The 18,977-nt window shown below is 42.4% G+C and overlaps 2 protein-coding genes across 2 annotated transcripts; one reads left to right on the top strand and one right to left on the bottom strand.

The window, feature by feature from the left end:
* Nucleotides 1-7,422: 7,422 nt before the first annotated feature.
* Nucleotides 7,423-13,961, top strand: LOC120693059 (epidermal growth factor receptor substrate 15-like). The gene is made up of 13 exons (XM_039976459.1): nt 7,423-7,689; nt 7,828-9,061; nt 9,256-9,474; nt 9,577-9,797; nt 10,727-10,798; nt 10,899-10,970; nt 11,206-11,304; nt 11,459-11,530; nt 11,595-11,709; nt 11,883-11,951; nt 12,566-12,872; nt 12,997-13,108; nt 13,192-13,961. Exons 1-13 carry the CDS (start codon nt 7,561-7,563, stop codon nt 13,609-13,611), a joined length of 3,141 nt encoding a protein of 1,046 aa, XP_039832393.1. The 5' UTR covers nt 7,423-7,560; the 3' UTR covers nt 13,612-13,961.
* Nucleotides 13,962-14,526: 565 nt separating this feature from the next.
* LOC120691683 (probable adenylate kinase 1, chloroplastic) lies at nt 14,527-18,922 on the bottom strand. The gene is made up of 4 exons (XM_039974830.1): nt 18,486-18,922; nt 16,983-17,123; nt 15,434-15,706; nt 14,527-14,990 (listed from the first exon to the last, which is right to left on the bottom strand). Exons 1-4 carry the CDS (start codon nt 18,801-18,803, stop codon nt 14,847-14,849), a joined length of 876 nt encoding a protein of 291 aa, XP_039830764.1. The 5' UTR covers nt 18,804-18,922; the 3' UTR covers nt 14,527-14,846.
* Between the last annotated feature and the right edge of the window lie 55 nt (nt 18,923-18,977).

The raw sequence follows: 18,977 nt of genomic DNA on the forward strand, positions 1-18,977 counted from the left end.
TTTTTTTGCGTTGGAATCTTACTAATTTGAAGTACTAAATGAAGTCTATTTATAAAACTTTTTGCACAGATTGGTTGTAAATCGCGAGACGAATCTAATGATGCTAATTAATCTATGATTAATCAATAATTAGCGGATGGTTACTGTAGTATTACTGTTGCAAATCATGGATTAAGTAGCCTTATTAGATTCGTCTCGTGATTTACAGCCCATCTATGCAAAAAGTTTTATAAATAGAATTCATTTAGTACTCCGTGCATGTGTCGAAACATTCGATGTGGCGGTTTTTTTTTGTGTTTACGAGTTTTATGGGGTGGGAACTAAACAGGGCCCTAGGCAGCTAGTGACCGAGGTGTGGCAGGTCAATCTTCTCCAAAGTATTTTTTTAGAAACAGGAATATATTAATATTCCAGCCGTTGCATGAAACTATGCATATAGCTGTTCATTAATACACTCGAAGTTCTTCCGAACACCAAAAAAGACGACTCAGTTTGAGAAACAAGCACAAAATTATCCATTGGAAATTCTATAACTAAAAGACCATCCATTGGAAGCGAAAAACTCCATAGCTGTAGTTTCAAGCACACGGCACCCCAGAGTAACTTGAGGTCGCTCGTTCTCCTTCTGCAGCAAAGCCCAAAAGCGGATCCAGTGTGTCCCTCGGAATATTACCTGCAAAGGAGTAGCAGCTCTGGAGTTGTTAAAAACCATGTCATTTCTACTTAACCAAATTGCCCAACAGACAGCCGAAGCTCCAACCAAAATTTTGTACATAAGCTTCTTATTAAGCCCAATTAACCATCCATTAAACATATGGAGAATATTCATGGGTGGTGTAAAATTAAAAGAAACATGTACAATCCTCCAAATAATTCTAGCCAATTGACAATCGAAGAAAAGATGTTGAATAGCTTCATCGAAATTACAGAAACAACACTTTATACTTCCCTTCCATTGTCGACGTGCTAGATTATCTTTGGTTAGAACTACTCCTTTTTGTAAATACCACATGAAAACTTTAATTTTTAAGGGTATTTTCAACTTCCATATGATATTATTGTACGGAACAGCCAAAGGTGCCACCAAAGCCCTATACATAGATCGAACTGTAAACTGACTATTTTGTTTTAACGTCCATAAAAAGGTATCCTTGTGATATGTTAACTGAACATTCACAACTTTAGCTACTAGGTGAAGCCAGGCTTGTAAGTTATTCCCAACTAAAGATCTTCCGAAGGCTACATTTAAAGGATTCGACCTAAGGACCGTTGACACTATTGCACTCTTCTTCCGTACAATGTTATACAAATCTAGATATTGAAGTTTAAAAGGAATGGTCTCCAGCCAGGCATCCTCCCAAAAATGAGTTTGAGACCCATCTCCCACCATGAATTTGCCCATTCTCAAAAAATCATTCTTGACTTTCATCAAGCTAGACCAGAAATGAGAATCACTCGGCATGTATTCTACTTGTGTGATGGTTTTGTGTCTCAAATATTTATTTCTTAAGAGCCTTTGCCAAATTCCATTCTCATTAATAAGCCGAAACACCCATTTACTGAGTAAACATCTATTCTGTAGGTCAAGGTCTAAGATTCCTAACCCTCCTTGATCTTTAGGAGTACAGAGTACCCCCCATTTTATTAGTCTATACTTTTTCTTATGACCATCGCTCTGTCAGAAAAATCTAGATCTATAATAATCCAGTCTTTTTAAGACACCACGAGGTACCTCAAAGAAAGAAAGCATAAACATAGACAAATTAATAAGGACAGAATTAATGAGAACCAACCGTCCACCTATAGAGAGTATTTTGCCTTTCCATCCACTCAGTTTCTTTTGGAATCTTTCCTCCACTTCTTTCCACTCTGAGTTTCTAAGCTTTCTATGATGCATTGGTATTCCTAAATATCTAAAAGGAAGAGTACCCATATCACAGCCGAAGATTTGAGAGTACTCCCTCCCTAGATCCCTAGCTTCACCAAAGCAGAACATCTCACTTTTATGAAAATTGATCTTAAGACCAGACAACTGCTCAAAAGCACATAGCAAGAGCTTCATGTTCTTGGCCTCTTCTAGATCATTTTCCATGAAGAGAATCGTATCATCCGCATATTGCAAAATAGATAAGCCATTGTCAACCAGGTTTGGGACTAGACCCCTAATTAACTCAGTCTCTTTTGCACGGTCGATTAAAATAGCTAAAATATCTACAACAATATTGAAAAGAATAGGAGATAACAGATCACCTTGTCTGACCCCCTTCTTTGTCTGAAAGTAATGTCCTATATTATCATTCACTTTTATACCTACTGTCCCTTTCTCTATGACTGGCTGGATCCAAGAGATCCACTTATGTGAGAAGCCTTTCAAACGCAACACCTGTTGCAAGAAAGGCCATTTCACCTTGTCATAAGCTTTTTCGAAGTCTAACTTAAGAATGACTCCACTTTTTTTCCTATGCAACTCATGAATTGTCTCATGTAAGACAACTGCACCCCCCAAAATAAACCTACCAGGAAGAAAAGCTGTTTGAGAAGATCTTATAACCTTATGAGCTACCAAATGAATTCTGTTGGTTAGAACCTTTGTAAAAATTTTAAAACTTACATTCAGCAAACAAATGGGCCTATATTGTTGAATCATAATCGCTTCAGCTTTTTTAGGCAATAGAGTGATCACCCCAAAGTTGAGACTATGCAGAGGCAGACTACCTTGATGAAACTCATTAAATAAAGCTAACAGGTCAGGTTTGATCACTTTCCAAAAAATCTGATAAAATTCAGCTGGGAAGCCATCTGGCCCAAGCACCTTATTGAGTTCCATTTGAAAGATCGTCTCTCTAATCTCCTTCTCAGTAAAAGCATCTGAAAGGATCTCATTCTCCAAATCGGAGACTTGAGGAATATCCTCCATGAACTCCTCATTTAAAGAGAAATGATTACTCTCAGGAGATACAAACAAGCCCTTATAATAGTTTGTAATATAGGTCTTAAGGTTTGCTCAGCGAGGTACGGAAATCATCTCGGCTTGAAGAGAGTATCCACCCTTGCCAGGTAGGCCTGGGAACGGATCGTGTGAATCCAAGGGCCGGAAGGGCCTCCAAATTCGTGGGCCTGCATTTACAAATTTTTTACGGGCCGAAAACACACATGATCGAGTTTGGATTGGATCGGCCCGTGAAAGAGCTGGGCTGTAGACATGCCCGAGTCGATGATCAAGGATCGGCCCGAGGATCCTAAACGGATCGTGCCCTTCGCCGTATACTACGCGGGCCGAGGGAGGTTGGGTCGGGCGGCGACGGGAGACGGGAGGATCCTGAACGGATCCAGCGCTGTGCGTGCGTCGCCGTCCCTCCTGACGGGTCTCCGCCGCCGTCCCCGACAAGGTCACCGGACCTCCTCCACCATGCTTCTCCTCACCCCCGTCGTCAGCACCTACCACCGCGGCTGCTCCCGCATCACCCGCTGCCGCGGCTGAGGAGAAGATAGGTGGAGCCGCCGGATCCGCCCAAAGGTCCAGCCTTTCGCCGCTCCTCCGCCGTCCGCCAACTCTAGGTGATGACGCCTGCCCATCTCCGTCCCCTCTGGCCCCCATTTCTCCACGCATTGGTGTTGCGGTGCGTTTGATTTGGGGATTCACTGCTCCGTGTATCGGGTTAGGGGCGTGGGCTAGTTTAGTGCTGATACGGGGTCGTATGTCTCTTGATCCACTCGATTCTGGCGATTTAATTTGCTCGATTGGATTGGAGGTCCGTCTGTTACTGTGCCGGCGGTGACTGTGGTGTTGTACTGCTGCTTGTGACCGGCGGCGTGCTGATGTTGTTGATCGAGCGCCTGTGTGGTGCTGTGCAGCATTGTTCTGGTGTGCTGTCAACCGTGACCTGGTTCTTTGGCTCCCTGCTGGCAGAACCTTGTGTTCTGGGACTGAACCGTTACCCATTGCCTTGCTCGATTTACAGCTCATATATATTTACATTTGTGCAAACTCCTACTTTATATAACTTGGGTGTGATTGCACTGTTGGGCGGATTATTAATTTAGTGCTCGATGATGCAAAGCGGTGTAGTGAGACAGGATGACAGCTGGGTTTCAGAGTGTTGATCTATTTCGGCATTGTCTAATTATTTGCCTAGAATTTTGTCTCCACTGCAAATTATTCTACCTGCTGTCCAGTAGCTATTTCTGTGAGCATATAACCTGAGTTCTTATTGTTTAATATTTCTGTCCAGTAGCTATTAAGTGCCAAATTCAGTTCCACTTGGAAATATTTCTGTCGAGTAGCTATTAACTTGCCAGGTGACAGCAAATCTCATGTTGCTTCCCAGAGCTTCGATGTCACGTGCAAAGCGCTCGCCTCTCGAGTCAAGTAGAACCGTGTGGCCCTCCTCTGTTATCCCATCGGAGTGAAGAACGAGACATGGTGCCATAGGCACTGGTAGATGACTCGATGATGACATCGAGTTAGAAAGACGGAGCTTCGATCTGTTCTTCAATTCCTCAGCTAGATGAGCGTGCAGAGTGCCGAAAGGCTTTTTGGGGTCGTAGTTTCAGAAGTCGTGGGGAGACACGCCCGCAGTCCGATCCACCAGCCGGTATACGGTTCTCTTTAAAGATGCGGTGGTAAAGTGAGTTGTAGTAGTACTCGGAGGTAAAGTCGGCTACGACTCAGCTACGACACGGAGTAGTAGTACTCCGGGTGCCTCCTCCCTCCTGAGAAAGAAAAAAAAAAAAGAAGCAGCAGCAGCAGCAGCAGCAGTGTCGTGCGCGGTCAGGCGGGTCACGCACGCACACCTGACCTCCCGGTTGCGTGGGGTTCAGGACTCAGGAAGGGCCCGACCTCGAGGCCTACAACGCCACCGTCGCCGCCGGCCGACTGCAACTCCGGCCTGCTCCATATAAAAACTGATTAATAAATAGATAATTTCATGATTAAATTTTACCATAACCAAAAAGTCCATACCAAATATGATTTGTAAATAGCTAGACTAAAAATTAAAAAACATTTAGCAAAGTCCATACCAAATACAACTAATAAATACATAAAAATCAAGAACTAAAAAAATAGTAGTTGGTTTGTATAGCGATCAAGAAGCAAATTAAGAAGAAAAATAGCTAACGAAAGATCATAGGATCGATACAACTAATAAATAATCAAACACGAGTTAATAAAGGAATTACAAGTTCACAAACATTTTATGTCAAATATGATTAATAAATGCTAAATCAGAAATTAAATTGATAAAGTTAGTAGTTAGCTTGTACATAAATTGTGAAACAATAGCAAAATAAAAGTACTAGCCAAATTAGTTAATAAAGAATCAAATTTTAAAATAAAATAATGAAAATAGATATTTTGATTTCTATTGAGTTGGAAGCAAATTACATATGTAGCTTTTTTTTAAAGAAGCATATGTAACTGGCTTATGTACATTTATTTAAGTTACATTTAAAAGTGTGGCTCAAAAACACCGTGCTAATTAACAAATACATACAAAATTAAATTTTATAATGATCTAATGATTTAGTTAATCGAAAGAGTTCATTGAATATGGTGAATGTATACCTTAACTTGAAACTAAAACAATAAGATTTTGTACTATTCTACATAAATTTAGAAGGAATAAAAAATCCATGTAAGTAATAAATAAAATACGAGGAAATAATTGAAAATGGTATTTCGGTTTTAGTTGATATTAGAAAGTAAATCACTTAAATAAAAGTACAACTATCAAATTTTTCATGCTATTGCCACTATAAATAAATGCATATTAAATATTATAAATCAATTGTCATGGATTGGTGGTTAAGTAGTGACTTAACATTTGTAACCCTAACGATTATTAGAGTGTGTTTGCTGGAGCTTCTTCGATGGTTTCTTCCATAGCTTTCGGTAAAGTGGTACTAAATTGAAAAAGAAGAAACGGGTTCAACTAAGAAGCACACATGAAATCTCAGAACGGTTTATAAAATAGAGAGGAGCATAAAAAATAACTTTAACTGACTTCTCCTTCCACCCTAAGCTTAAAGTGTTCTCAGAATTACTATATATATTACAAGTAAGAAATTGTTTTCCCAAAACTTTTTTTTGAAATGGTTTTGCCTCAACCAAAATTGTGATTTCCGTTGACGTGAAAATCCTGCCGGGCGGATTCTCGCGCTCCACGTATGGTAGGGCCAGGGACATTGCTTCGCTCCGACGTACCGAACTCAACATGTGCACGTATGGTGCGCTAGATGTACCAGTCAATTTGACTTGCAATTGATAAATAGTCTTTTTATATCTTTCCTAATTATAGGAATAAAGATTTTGGTGAAAAAAATATTCTCCAACAACCTCTTCAATTGGATATCTAAATATAGACATCCTTTATTCTGGATTTCTCGCTAGCCAAAGATGGAGAGCAAGAATGACTCTCTAAACTACGCACAAGATATAGGGAAACTATTGAAAAGTACAAAGATATAGAAACTAATTTTTACTCTAATGACTCTCTAAATGATAATTTATTTATAGATTATAGAAAAGCTATGGGAAATGCTCTTATACTCCACACACCTATCAAAATATAGTACTTACCTAATATTATAATATCAATTAATGTTTATTGGGTTAGAGGATTAGGATGAATTTTTCTCTTCACGAGCATATTTGCTATTAAAATAAAAAGGCAAAAGAGAGAAATTGGAGAGAAAATAGGTCAAACACCTAAACTGAAACAATTCACAAATACGGTGTCAATTTTAGTAAGACTTACAAATGGTGTATCCATTCCAGTTAAGCTTGCCAATTATGTGTTACATTCTGTTATTTCTCGCTAAAGTCCCCGTGGAAACAGGGCCGCGAGGGGACAATTGAGAAGTTCACCATCTCGACAACGGGAGGTACCCAACCACTGCCCTCGACACACGACCAGGTGGGAACTGGTCCGGTCCGGTTCCGGTTTGAGTCGGTACCAAACCGGTCCAAATTCAAATTTGAATTCAAAAAAATGAAAAATTTCTAAAAAAAATTCTAAAAATACATCAAGGTGCGACGAATCTAATGGTGTCAAATTTTCTCAAAAATTCGTTCGTTTAACGTACTTTTCGGGCATTTAAAGTTAAACCAAAAAAGAAAAAAAATGAGACGGCCCATTAAGGCCCACTTGGTAAACCGGTCAAACCGGCCGGTATACCGTTCCAAACTGGTTGCACATGCGATTTTGAATTTGGATTCGAATTCAAATCGGTCAAACTGGCTGGTAAACCGGTCCAACCGGCAGGTATACCGGTTCAAACCGATTACACATGCAATTTTGAATTTGGATTTGAATTCTACTGGTTTGCACCAGTTTCCACCTGTTTCTGATTAAATCAGTCCAGTAAACCGCTATCGGAGGGCGGCGGTTTGATCGGAACGGTCGTAATTATTAACCCTGCACACGACAGGGATAAGAGGCTCGTGCTCCTGCTCCTGGCACCCACCGCGACACGCGCCCCACGAGATCTCCACCGCCCGCCGCGGCAGATCCACCCAACCGCACTTCCACCAGCGTGGTCTCCCTCTTGATCCCGGAGATGGCGGGGATGGAGGCCTTCGAGGCCTACTTCCGCCGCGCGGATTTGAACCAGGACGGCCGCATCAGCGGCCAGGAGGCCGTCGCCTTCTTCCAGGGCGCCAATCTGCCGCAGCAAGTCCTCGCGCAGGTGTGTCCCCCAAATCCTCCCTCCAATCCGCGCATTCGCACACTTCGAACGCCCAATTTTTGGTGTGATCTCCGCACATGATAGTGGATCCCCGCCCCGCGAATTCGAATTGAGTTGGAGTTTTTCGGATGCGCGCAGGTATGGATGCACGCCGATCAGAACAAGACCGGCTTCCTCGGCCGCCCAGAGTTCTTCAACGCGCTGCGCCTCGTCACCGTGGCGCAGAGCGGGCGTCAGCTCACGCCCGACATAGTGCAGTCGGCGCTGTATGGTCCAGCCGCGGCTAGAATTCCAGCTCCGAAGATTGCCACGGGACCGGCTCCTCCACAGATGGGTGCGGCGGGGGCTGCTAGGCCGCAGGGGAGTGTTGCTACGATGACTCCAGGGCAGGTTGGAGCGGCTGCTGCCGCAGCAAGGCCCCAAGGGAGTGGTGTGATCCCGACTTCTACTCAAGTTAGCATGCCACAGGTGAACCCTGGAGCTGCTTCAAGACCCCAAGGGATCAATTCTATGATGCCAGCTGCAAGTCAGGGTGGTGCTCTGCAGGCAACTCAATTTGCTGGACCAAGGGCAATGCAATCACAGCCTTCTAACACAGGATTTAATCAACAACCCCCTTCAAGTACTGGTTTCATGCGGCCACCTCAGGTGGGAGTTCCAGCATCACCACTTCAAGCTCAAGCGCCTGGAACCAATCAAGGTCCACTGGGTGGAGGCGGCATGGGGGGATCTGTCGGTTGGCAAGGTAGTAATGTTGCTTCGGCAGGAGGCATCCCACAAGCTACACCAGGAGCTACTCCTTCACAGGTGACACGAGGTGGATTTGGCCTAGGATTGCCTGGCACAATGAGCGGCATGGCTGCTGGACAGCAGGTACAAGCAATGTCCTCATCGCCATTGCCTTCGCAGAGCAACATTGCTGTTTCGCCTCAGTATTCAAAAGCTTTGGTGTTGTCTGGAAATGGCCCTGCCAGTAGCTCAGGATCAAGCACAGACATCTTCTCTGCTCTTACACAGCCAAAACCAAGCGTATCTGCACCTGCACCTCTGACAAGCACGATTCCCAGCTCATCCAGTTATATGTCCACACCAACTGGCTCTCAGAACCAGACTAATCTTGGACAGGTTGGTTCTTTGCATGGTAACAGCCAACCTCAACAGACTCAGCCTATCACAAAGCCAAACCTTCCTGCTCCAGCTGCACCTGTTGTTTCTGCTGGGGTTTCTAATTCAGCTTCCCAGTGGCCAAAAATTAGTCAATCTGACATCCAGAAGTACATGAAAGTCTTTGGGGATGTTGATAGGGATAGAGACGGCAAAATAACTGGTGCAGAAGCTCGCACTCTGTTCCTCAGTTGGAGGCTTCCAAGAGGTGGGATATTGTCACCAACTTTCCACTGCCCTAATTTTGTACTTGTTGATTACCTGTTTTATTTCAAATTTAGTTTCAGTCAATGTTATCATACTGTTAATATTGCTGGCTCTTTCACCTTTTTCTGTTGATGTTGTTCTTTCTTGTACCACAGATATTAGCTAATGCAAGTTTTAATCTTTTAACTAATTCAGAGGTCCTGAAGCAAGTGTGGGATTTGTCTGACCAAGATAACGATGGCATGCTTTCTCTGAGAGAGTTTTGCATTGCTCTTTATTTAATGGAGAGGCACCGAGCTGGAACTCCTCTGCCCCCAGCACTTCCTGACTCTCTTAGGCGTGATGAGACGTTGTTACGAGCTACAGGATTGCCTTCAACAGCATACAATAGCCCATCATGGCAACAGAATCAAGGTAATACTTGGTTTATCATCTAGCTCTCAGCTAGCATAACCATATTGCGATATGGCATCCTGTGTTGGTCCGTTGCTTAGTTGCTAGTTTATGCTGGGTCAGGATTACCACAAAGAGGCCCTGGAGCACCTGGCGTGCCTACCAGTGGTGTGCGGCCACCCTTGCCACAACATATGCAATCACAGACTGATGGCACTAGCAGACCAGGGCAGCCAAGACCTCACATGCCTGGTATGGATAATCACGTGGTAACTCAAGGAAGCAAATATGAGAGAAGTGGAATGAACTCAGCTGTGGAGGAGGTGGCAGATGCTCCCAAGAAGGTATGTGGACCCATCCTTGTATCCTGAATTGCATGTGTTGATCAGCTTACAACACCTGTTCGACTTTTATCAGTCTGACTCTGTTGGTCAATTCAGTAAGTTGATGCACTTTTAAGCTAGTTCAGCTGTTCTAAATTGTTCATTAAAAGAGATGCATACATCTTACTTTGGTAGGTGGGATCAGGTGTGGAAGTGTGAATCCATTAATGAACTGTTTTAATGCACCCCTGGGCTATGCCTGCTGTACATTTGATCTTTTTTTTTGTATCAACACCTGTTATTTATGTGCTTAATGTTGTTAGGTGCATAGTTAGTCTGTATCACTTTGCAGTTGTGTAACATCATAAGATTAGTTCATTACACAACCATTAAGGTGTGGTGATTTTGCCCAAAACAAATTTCCACTCCATGTGTATCAGGCTAATTATATATGCTCATACTCTTGCTCAGAATATGTTCTGGAGACTATTTCTTAGTATTTATTTTAGTTAGCTATTCTTGGTAACCTTTTACTCATTGCCAAGCAACTTCATCTCAAATGGCAGTAAGAGGTCTGAGTCGGTTCCCTCGTTGCAATTATTTTCTCCATGCAACTTATGATTTTAATTCTGTACTGGCAGGTATTGCTTATTGAAAGCGTTTATGGCTGGGAAAACTGATAGATTAATTGACAGGAGTACTAGGGAGTACAATATATATAGGCAAGGATCATCTAGGGTTTATAGAATACACCCAATCAACGGAGATCCTTGCCTAATCCATATCAACTACCATAAACCAGCCCTAGTCCTTAGGCTGGGCGCCAAGGCCCAAAGGCCAGCCCACTAATAGCCTTGCTAACACTTATGTGCTCGATGCATATAACGCTTTCCTCTTTTATTAATTTATACTTTTGAAACCATTTACCTTCTAACTATTGCATTTTGAAGGTTGAAGTGGAGAAGCAGGTCCTGGATTCCAGAGAGAAACTGGAGTACTACCGCACAAAGATGCAGGATCTTGTAAGCACAGTTGCAATTTGGGTTTAGTTAGATATTTGAACATTGGGATTAAAAGTTGTCTTTTAGCATTCTTTTAACTCCTTTATTCCTTATTTTTAAGGTCCTGTATAAAAGTCGGTGTGACAATAGGCTGAATGAGATCACAGAAAGGGCATCCTCTGATAAACGTGAGGTACAGATCCCTGCTTATAGTTGCCCCTTTTGAGCTGTATTTAATCATAAGTTCTTGGAGGCAGACCAATTAGTAGTACATTGCATTGCTTCTTTTATGATGCCGACCAACATTGTCAAATGCAATTGCTCATTTGAGCTATTTTTTCAATGCTAAATGCTTGGAGACACAAAGTCATAGTTGAGCTTTTGTTTGTTTTCCAGCGAACTAACATATAGTGTTAATATTAATTTAGGTAGAATCATTGGCTAAGAAATATGAAGAGAAGTACAAGCAAGTGGCAGAGTTAGCTTCCAAACTGGCAGTCGAAGAAGCTGCATTTCGTGACGTTCAGGTATTTGCATTTCTGCACCTTAGAAAAAAAAAATTTCTCTTCATATATTTTCTGTATTATCATCAGTCTCATTTGCATTCCATCCTCTTGATTTATCTTATCTTGTCTCTTGATGGATTCTGTATCTTAAACTGGAGCATGTTAATTTTTTCAGGAGAGAAAAGTTGAGCTGCATGATGCATTAGTTAAAATGATACAGGGTGGAAGTGTTGATGGTTTGCTTCAGGTATGCTATAACTTTGCTAGGTACTTTTTTGTTGTATTTTTCAATAACACTGGTGCTTTCCTAGGTTCGAGCCGATCGAATCCAACATCAATTAGAAGAGATGGAGAAAGCTCTTAGTGAACGTTGCAAGCACTTTGGACTTGAATTCAAGTCGTCCGCTACTGTTGAGCTTCCTTCTGGTATCTGATTTTCCATCTTCCCGTTTACTTCATTATTCCTGAGTTTACGTCATGTTGTCTTTATAATGCTAGCAACTAGCGAGAAAACTGCATACCATTGCATTGTTTTGCTCCCTGCAGTTTTCAGATATATAAAATTGCATATCTTTTGATCACTTGCCTTTATATGTTAGGTTGGGAACATGGGACACAAGAGGGAACCATCGAGTGGGATGAAGACTGGGATAATTTTGAGGACGAAGGTTAAATTCTTCCATTTCACTCTGCTCTATGATTACTCAAGCATCTGTGAAGTTTGCTTTCCTTTTTGAAGCTTTTTTTTTTTTTGGGAACATAGCTTCTTCATTGATTAAGCAGCATCACTTCCTTTTGAAGCTGACCGTGTTCTGTTTATACATCAGAGTATTCTGCATGCTGTGCACAGTTTTGCAATCCAGTGTCTGCCATGCTGCTGCTTATGTTTTGTGCCTTTACTAATGGGTTTTACCATAAAATCCATACCTGAAGATGTCATGTCTTCCACACCTGTAAATGATACCAGCAATGTCGTATCCTGAAATAAGCAACCACAACTGTTTCTAAGCCTGGTACATTGTGTAGTTATGATTTGTTAATGTCAGCTATGCAGATAAAATTCATTTCCTACCATTTTCCTTGTTTGGGTTCATTTTCATCCGATATGTCAAATCAGTGCCTCTAATGAACCTTCTGTGGCTAGGACATAGTGTTGTACATAGATTTTGATGACATGGGTTATTGTAAATTTGTGTCTTCTAGTTGGGCAAGCTTTTTCCTCGTTTTCCAATTTAGTCTTGCTGTATTCCAGTATTTCTGATTGCATCATATGACATAGCAGGGTTTGGTATTGTTAAGGATAATGGTACGATACATGAAAACCCAGTTTCTGCTGAAAATACAAAAGTACCATCTCTTTGGGATGATGGGGATGATATGTCCCCTGTTGCATCTTCTAATGGTCATATCAAGGATGAAAAGCATTACAGTGGTGGTGACCGAGTGGCTGAGAGTGAGATAGGATACGATTTTGGTGATGATTCTCTGAGAAGCCCTGGTAGTGCTGGAAGGAGTGCCTCAGGAAGTCCATTTAAACCTTCCCGCTTCGGGATGCATGACTCATCTCCCAGCAAAAGAGAAAGCTACAGGTACTTGTTTCCATCTTTGGTCTACATGTTCCTAGCTGTCTCTGAAAAAGATACTGAAGAGTGTTCAACATAAACGACATTTGTGTCCCATATGTGAATAAAATCAATTATTATTTTGACTCAGTGACCATGGTGGTTCTGAATCTGTTTTCGGAGACAAGTTTGCTGATGAAACTTCCTGGAACTTTGATGATCAAGATACTGACTCTGTTTGGGGTTCTACTGCTCTGAACACTGTAAGCTATGCAGTTTCTTCTTTTTTGCGGATGTGGATGCATGTCTCTCCCTTGCCTGTCTCTGATGAACTGTCTTAATACAGGAGGCTGACCATCATGGTGGCACACATAACTCTTTCTTTGGGTCTGAGGCAGGCTCGCCAAGTGGCGCTAGTGTATTTGGAAAGAAGAGAAGTTCGTTCTTTGATGATTCCGTCCCAAGTACACCTGCATACACCTCTGGATTCTCACCCAAATTCGGTGAAAGCCGTGATGATAGCTCCTCTTATAACTTTGGGAGGTTTGATTCCTTCAGATCTGAAGACACTGGAATCTTCCCTCAGGAAAGTCGTTTTTCCAGGTTTGACTCCATTAGCAGCTCCAAAGGAGAGACTGTGTCAGGATTTGATGCAGGGAATAGCTCACGGAATTTTGGTCGGTTTGACTCTTTTGATGATGCCGATCCATTTGGTTCAAGTGGACCTTTTAAAGCATCTGGAAGCCGGTCTCCCCCTAAGTTTTGATATGCTTTCTGCTCTGATAGGGATTGTATCTTGTGAGTTGGTTTGTCAATACAAGGTTTGGATTCTGAGTGAACTCCGACATTTTGATGCCATCGATATTCATTTTGCTGGACATTTCTACTGTTTGCCTTGTGTACAATTTCCCAGCCCAACTCACTTACAAAGTGGACAGGTTGGGTTATATCTTTCTTTTTTGTAATCATTTTCTTTATCGTGTAAGTTGTAAATTACACCGAGTATGTCTTTGTTTATATGTGTATTGGACAATTACGATAGCCTTTTATTTCTTCATTATTCATTATACTTATGTATACTATGGTCTACCAATGTTGGCTCAAATCTTTGAGTAAGGGTGTGTTTAGTTGGTGAAAAAGTTTGGATTTTGGTACTGTAGCACATTAAAAGATTCAGTTCGTGTTAATCAGTTAGACTGTGTAATTAGTTATTTTTTTCAATTGGATTTAATGCTTGTGTCCGAAGATTCGATGTGACGGATACTGTGCAAATTTTTTTTGAGAACTAAACAGGACCTAAGTTGGAAAAAAGTTCAACATTCTTTATAATTGTTTCTTCTACTCCTGATACCATTTTAGAATCAATTTCGGTGTTGTTTTCCCTGGAGTCTCCCAAGTGCAATCTAGCTCCTATGTGCTATGTTGTGGCGATATTGCGTAGTGACTAATCGCTGTTAGAACTTTACGAGTGTCAATACTTGCAACCAGCATCTGCACAGAAGTTGAGGATGACTGAGATTCTCATCAGGTTGCCTTGACACGTATTCATTCAGCTGAGCCTAAGTACTCGTTATTGTTTCACTGGTAGTGGTATTCGTTTATGGAATGGTGCAACTAGTGTGGCAATGTTGCATCGAGCGTTCGTGCAGCATGCAACTGGGTTCTCTTGCTATAGAATTGGTTCACCTAAAAATCGGTCACCGACCAAGTTTATGTTTAAGTCACGCGACACAGCAAAGAGTTTTTTTTTCCAACTATTACAACTTTGTTATGAGTAGCACTACAGTGTGTCTTCATGCGTTACAAACTATCTCCCCAACGGGAACATACGGCCGTTACATAATACCAGCTCATCAAAACGCCGGCAAAACCAATTGCTCGCTTCTAAAAAAACAATTCCTTCCGCATAGGCACTAAATTATGGAGTAAGTTTGCTCTTTTCCATTATTAAAAAAAATGTGATCGATTTTTCTGAGAATGTAGAGGTCTGCTCCATGAGGACTATGCAGCTGCCAACTTCAACTCCTCTTGGTCTTCAAGATTCAGAACATGGAGAAGCTTTGGCCAAGATTCAGGGATCCCTCCAGGCAAGTCAAATTCCAAGAGCTTCCCCTGCTCCCGGTAGAAATCCTCCACAGGTTGACTCTACAAAGTTCAGGAAAACCAAATGTTAAGAATAAAGGCCTGAATTCATTAAGTTTCAAAATGCCTATGAGAGCAGTGCTATTATGAAACAAAGTCAAGACAGTGCAAAGTATATCTTTCAGGAACCAAATGGAACATGCTAAAACAAGGAAACACTATATCTTCTCTTATGCCAGCCAATGACTCTACAGATATCTATTATACAGGTTTGAACATCTCATACGGCAGAATGTTTGAGGTTGTAAAAAATATTTTTTACAGAAGCACCGTGATCAAGTTATGGAAACACCACAAAACACAAAACGACAAAGATATAAAGGCATCAAATTGCAAAGTATACCAACCAAACCAGAAATGAATAATCACCACTTAATGATAATAAAGTGTATATTTTGTGAATGATATAGCAAGTATGAACTATGAATTGAAAAACAGAACCATACCATGTCATTATAGATCCGAAGCCGATTCCTGACCACCTCTTCAGTATCATCAGCTCGGGTGATCATCTTCGACATGCAGTTATTTGGGGGTAATAATGGTGCCATGTAGATTGCTGGTAACCCGTTTTCACCCTTAACATCAATGCAAGCCACATTGAAGTTCTTTCCGCACTGGCTGCAAATCCTCCTACCAAGGCACTTTTCTACTAAGATATCTTCCCTCAGTTTTAGATTAACCACCATATCGATGTCCGTAACTCCATCAAGAATTTCCTGAAAGGGGAGAGGGAAGAGTTCAGGCTACAATGACCAAGTGCATGTATGAACAAGTCTCCAACTACATCATTTTATCTTGGACGTCCTCCTAATGGCACATTACATCAGTATCAATGAGTTCAAATAGCACTGTAGCAATAGCAACAAGGCTGCAGAAGTATTTAAATTTGTATCAGAAGGTACTACATTCATTTTCAGTAGGCATATTTGGATTAAGGTAGAAGTTTAAGTTTGTATCAGAAGGTACTACCCCCATTCATTTTCAGTAGGCATATTAGGATTTTAAAAAGTAGGAAGTTCAAAAATTTTGATCAACAATTAGTCAAAGTTAAAAGCGCTTAGTGTATAGAAGTTATATGAACATGCTACTAAAAACGAACAAAGGGATTATGACTAACAGTCCAGCAGTAAGTGTAACGGAACATTTCTCTTTACAGCAGCAGACATACAGCCACAAGCGTTCTACTTAAAGAAAAAAACAAAGCATAAAGGATTCATGCAATCATGCCTCTGGATATATTGCTACAGATAGAGGGTGGCAGCAAACTTTTCCATCTAAAAGAATGCAGATTATCCCAGTGCCACACTGATTCCATGGAAGCAAAAACATTTGACCTATCTGGATGTGGATGGTATTGTGCTGCATTACTAACAGCATTACCAACCAGCAGGAAGATATTGAGCATTCAAGAGTGACGAGATCAATGAGTTCAATTATTACTAAAGGAACAGACTAGAAGGAAGTGGTTCCACAGGAGCAGAAACGTTATGGGTGTGATACTGTGATCTAAGGGCCATAGGCCAGCTCACGTGCAGCAGATAAGATTACTTGAGTTGCTGAGATCTTAGGGATAACATTAGTTACTATATTAGATTGGTTTACTAGATGGATTTGTTAGGAATATATTAGATCACAAATAAAACTCTCTACATAAAGACAGAAGATATATCAATCTCAGGCAAGCAAGAAACAATAATCCAGTTCCCTCATGTGGTTCGCCCCTCTCATCTATGATCTAGTCTCTCATCCGTAGGAGCCGACTCCACCTGGCCATCCTCCTGGTGGTGTTTACCCTAGTCATGGACTGGCCATGACAAGAAACATGTGAACTATTTGGAAGTATTTTTGTACTGCATCATTAATTGCATAACCAAGCAGTAGAAAAACATTGAGCACTCAAAAGAGTCGAGAGTGGTCAGAACAATTAAGTTAAATTGTTACTAATAGGACCAATAAGAAGGAATTGTTCATGCCCCAGTAAAAGGTTCTCACCGCTTGTTTTACTGTGCGTGGAAAACCATCAAGAATAAATCCAGATTCTCCCTTGTCTTCTCCTTTTTTAAGCCTTTTGGACAATAGATTGATAATAATCTCATCAGAAACCAATTTCCCCTGGTTAACAATTTCAGCAAGCTGCAAGAGAAAATCCGATCACATTATTTCCAATTCCAAAGTGAAAAAAGAGGGAATAACCATATAACAACTCACACATGCTTGCAATCAGTGACATGAATTTACCAACATATGGTAAGTAGTCAACGGATAAGCACTAGGGTGAGTATTTACAATCAAGTAGTTAGCATGATTTGAACACAGCAAATTTAGAGTAAAAAGTAGCCACACACTTGCAGCTGAACCGTAACTTTAAGCATTAAGGCAAGTTTGTTTCCTGCAATGTTTTCAAATCGAGCGACTAATCGCGATTAATCGACCTTATCGGTCCAGCGTGCTCGATTAGGGTCCACGACTCGATCAAGAAGCCTGATCGACCGATCGACCGATCGACCGACTAATCGGCGATTAGAGGCGATTAATCGTCCGACTAGGGGTGTTCTCGATCAGGTTTGTGTAACTGGGCTGGATTGCTTGTGCGCTGGTGAGAAAATGAGAGGCCCAAAGCCCACTAGGGTTAGAACTTAAGAGGCAAGACTGGAGAGGCTCCCAGCCAGGCAGTCACCATTTGCTCTATATTCAGTACTAGACATAGAAAACTAGACACTTTCTTGGCCTGAAATATATATGAGAATATATATTAGTACTTCAGGACTTAACTCCTATATATATATATATCCTAAATGTCCTGGACGACTAGTGGACGACTAGGGTCGATCAGACCCGACTAATCGACCCTAGTCGACGACTAATCACGATTAGTCGTCTGGTCCACCCATTGTTCGATCAGACGATTAGGCGATTTAAAAACATTGGTTTCCTGAATTGCTATTGTCCTCCAATCAGAATGCAAAAAACGAACAACAATGTGTAACGCTAACGCAAATCGCTAATACTATTGCATTACCCACCAGGAAAGCAACTACAAACGCTTAACAGATCTATCTAGACGTGCTATGGTGCGTATGTCATTTGATGTCCCAACACAAAATAAGGGTTCAGACACAGCAACACTATTCAGCTCACGACAGCTCTCGAGCAAATTAATTTACATTTATCTTGTCAGCCTCAATGAAAAATAACTAGGAAAGTAGAATTCCAGCAGTGCCGTTCAGATACAACACCAATTTCACTACCCCCTGGATCTGGAACTTTTTTAAAATGCAGTTGCCGGTACAAAAGGCAAAGATCTAACGCCACTTCGCGACAACTGTGCTGATCCATACTAACGGCCCCAAAGGAGCCCCAAATCTCCAATGATATAAGCTCAAGTGGCCAAGCCTGTCAAGCTGATCCATCCGACTAGAACGAAATCTCGATCAGCGCAGCACATAACAGGCTGGTTTGGACTCTCTGAGAGACGGAGAGGCAACTCGGTCTCACCTGCGCAGCAAGTGGCCCGGTGGAGGCGAGCTCGTCGCGAAGAAGGTCCCCCGTTGCGATGTGGGGCACGCCGAGGAGGCGCGAGAGGCGGCTCGCGTAGGTGCCCTTGCCCACGCCGGGGCAGCCCAGGAACACCCACTGCACGTTTCGCTCCGCCGCCGGGCGCCGCCTCATCCTCTCCTCCGCCGCGAACGGGAACCCCTTCGGCGCCGCCGCCGCGGGAGGCGCCTGCTCCGCCGCCAGCGACCCCATGCGCCTCCTCGCCGCCGCCGCGCCACCGGAGGCGGCTGCCCGGAGGAGCCTCTGCATGGCCGCCATGGGATCGAGGAGGCGGCGGGCGGGGTTTAGGGTTCGGCCGCGTATATTTGTACGCGCGGCGGCGACTGAGATGCGACTTGAGGAAGAGATGGGAGAGACGGGAGAGAGAGGCTTGGAGAAGAAGGGGGGCGAGGTCGCGGCGGGAGACGTGGAACGTGTCTACGCTGAGCCGGT

The sequence above is a fragment of the Panicum virgatum genome, chromosome 9N (assembly GCF_016808335.1).
Source record: "Panicum virgatum strain AP13 chromosome 9N, P.virgatum_v5, whole genome shotgun sequence".
Classification (NCBI taxonomy): domain Eukaryota; kingdom Viridiplantae; phylum Streptophyta; class Magnoliopsida; order Poales; family Poaceae; genus Panicum; species Panicum virgatum.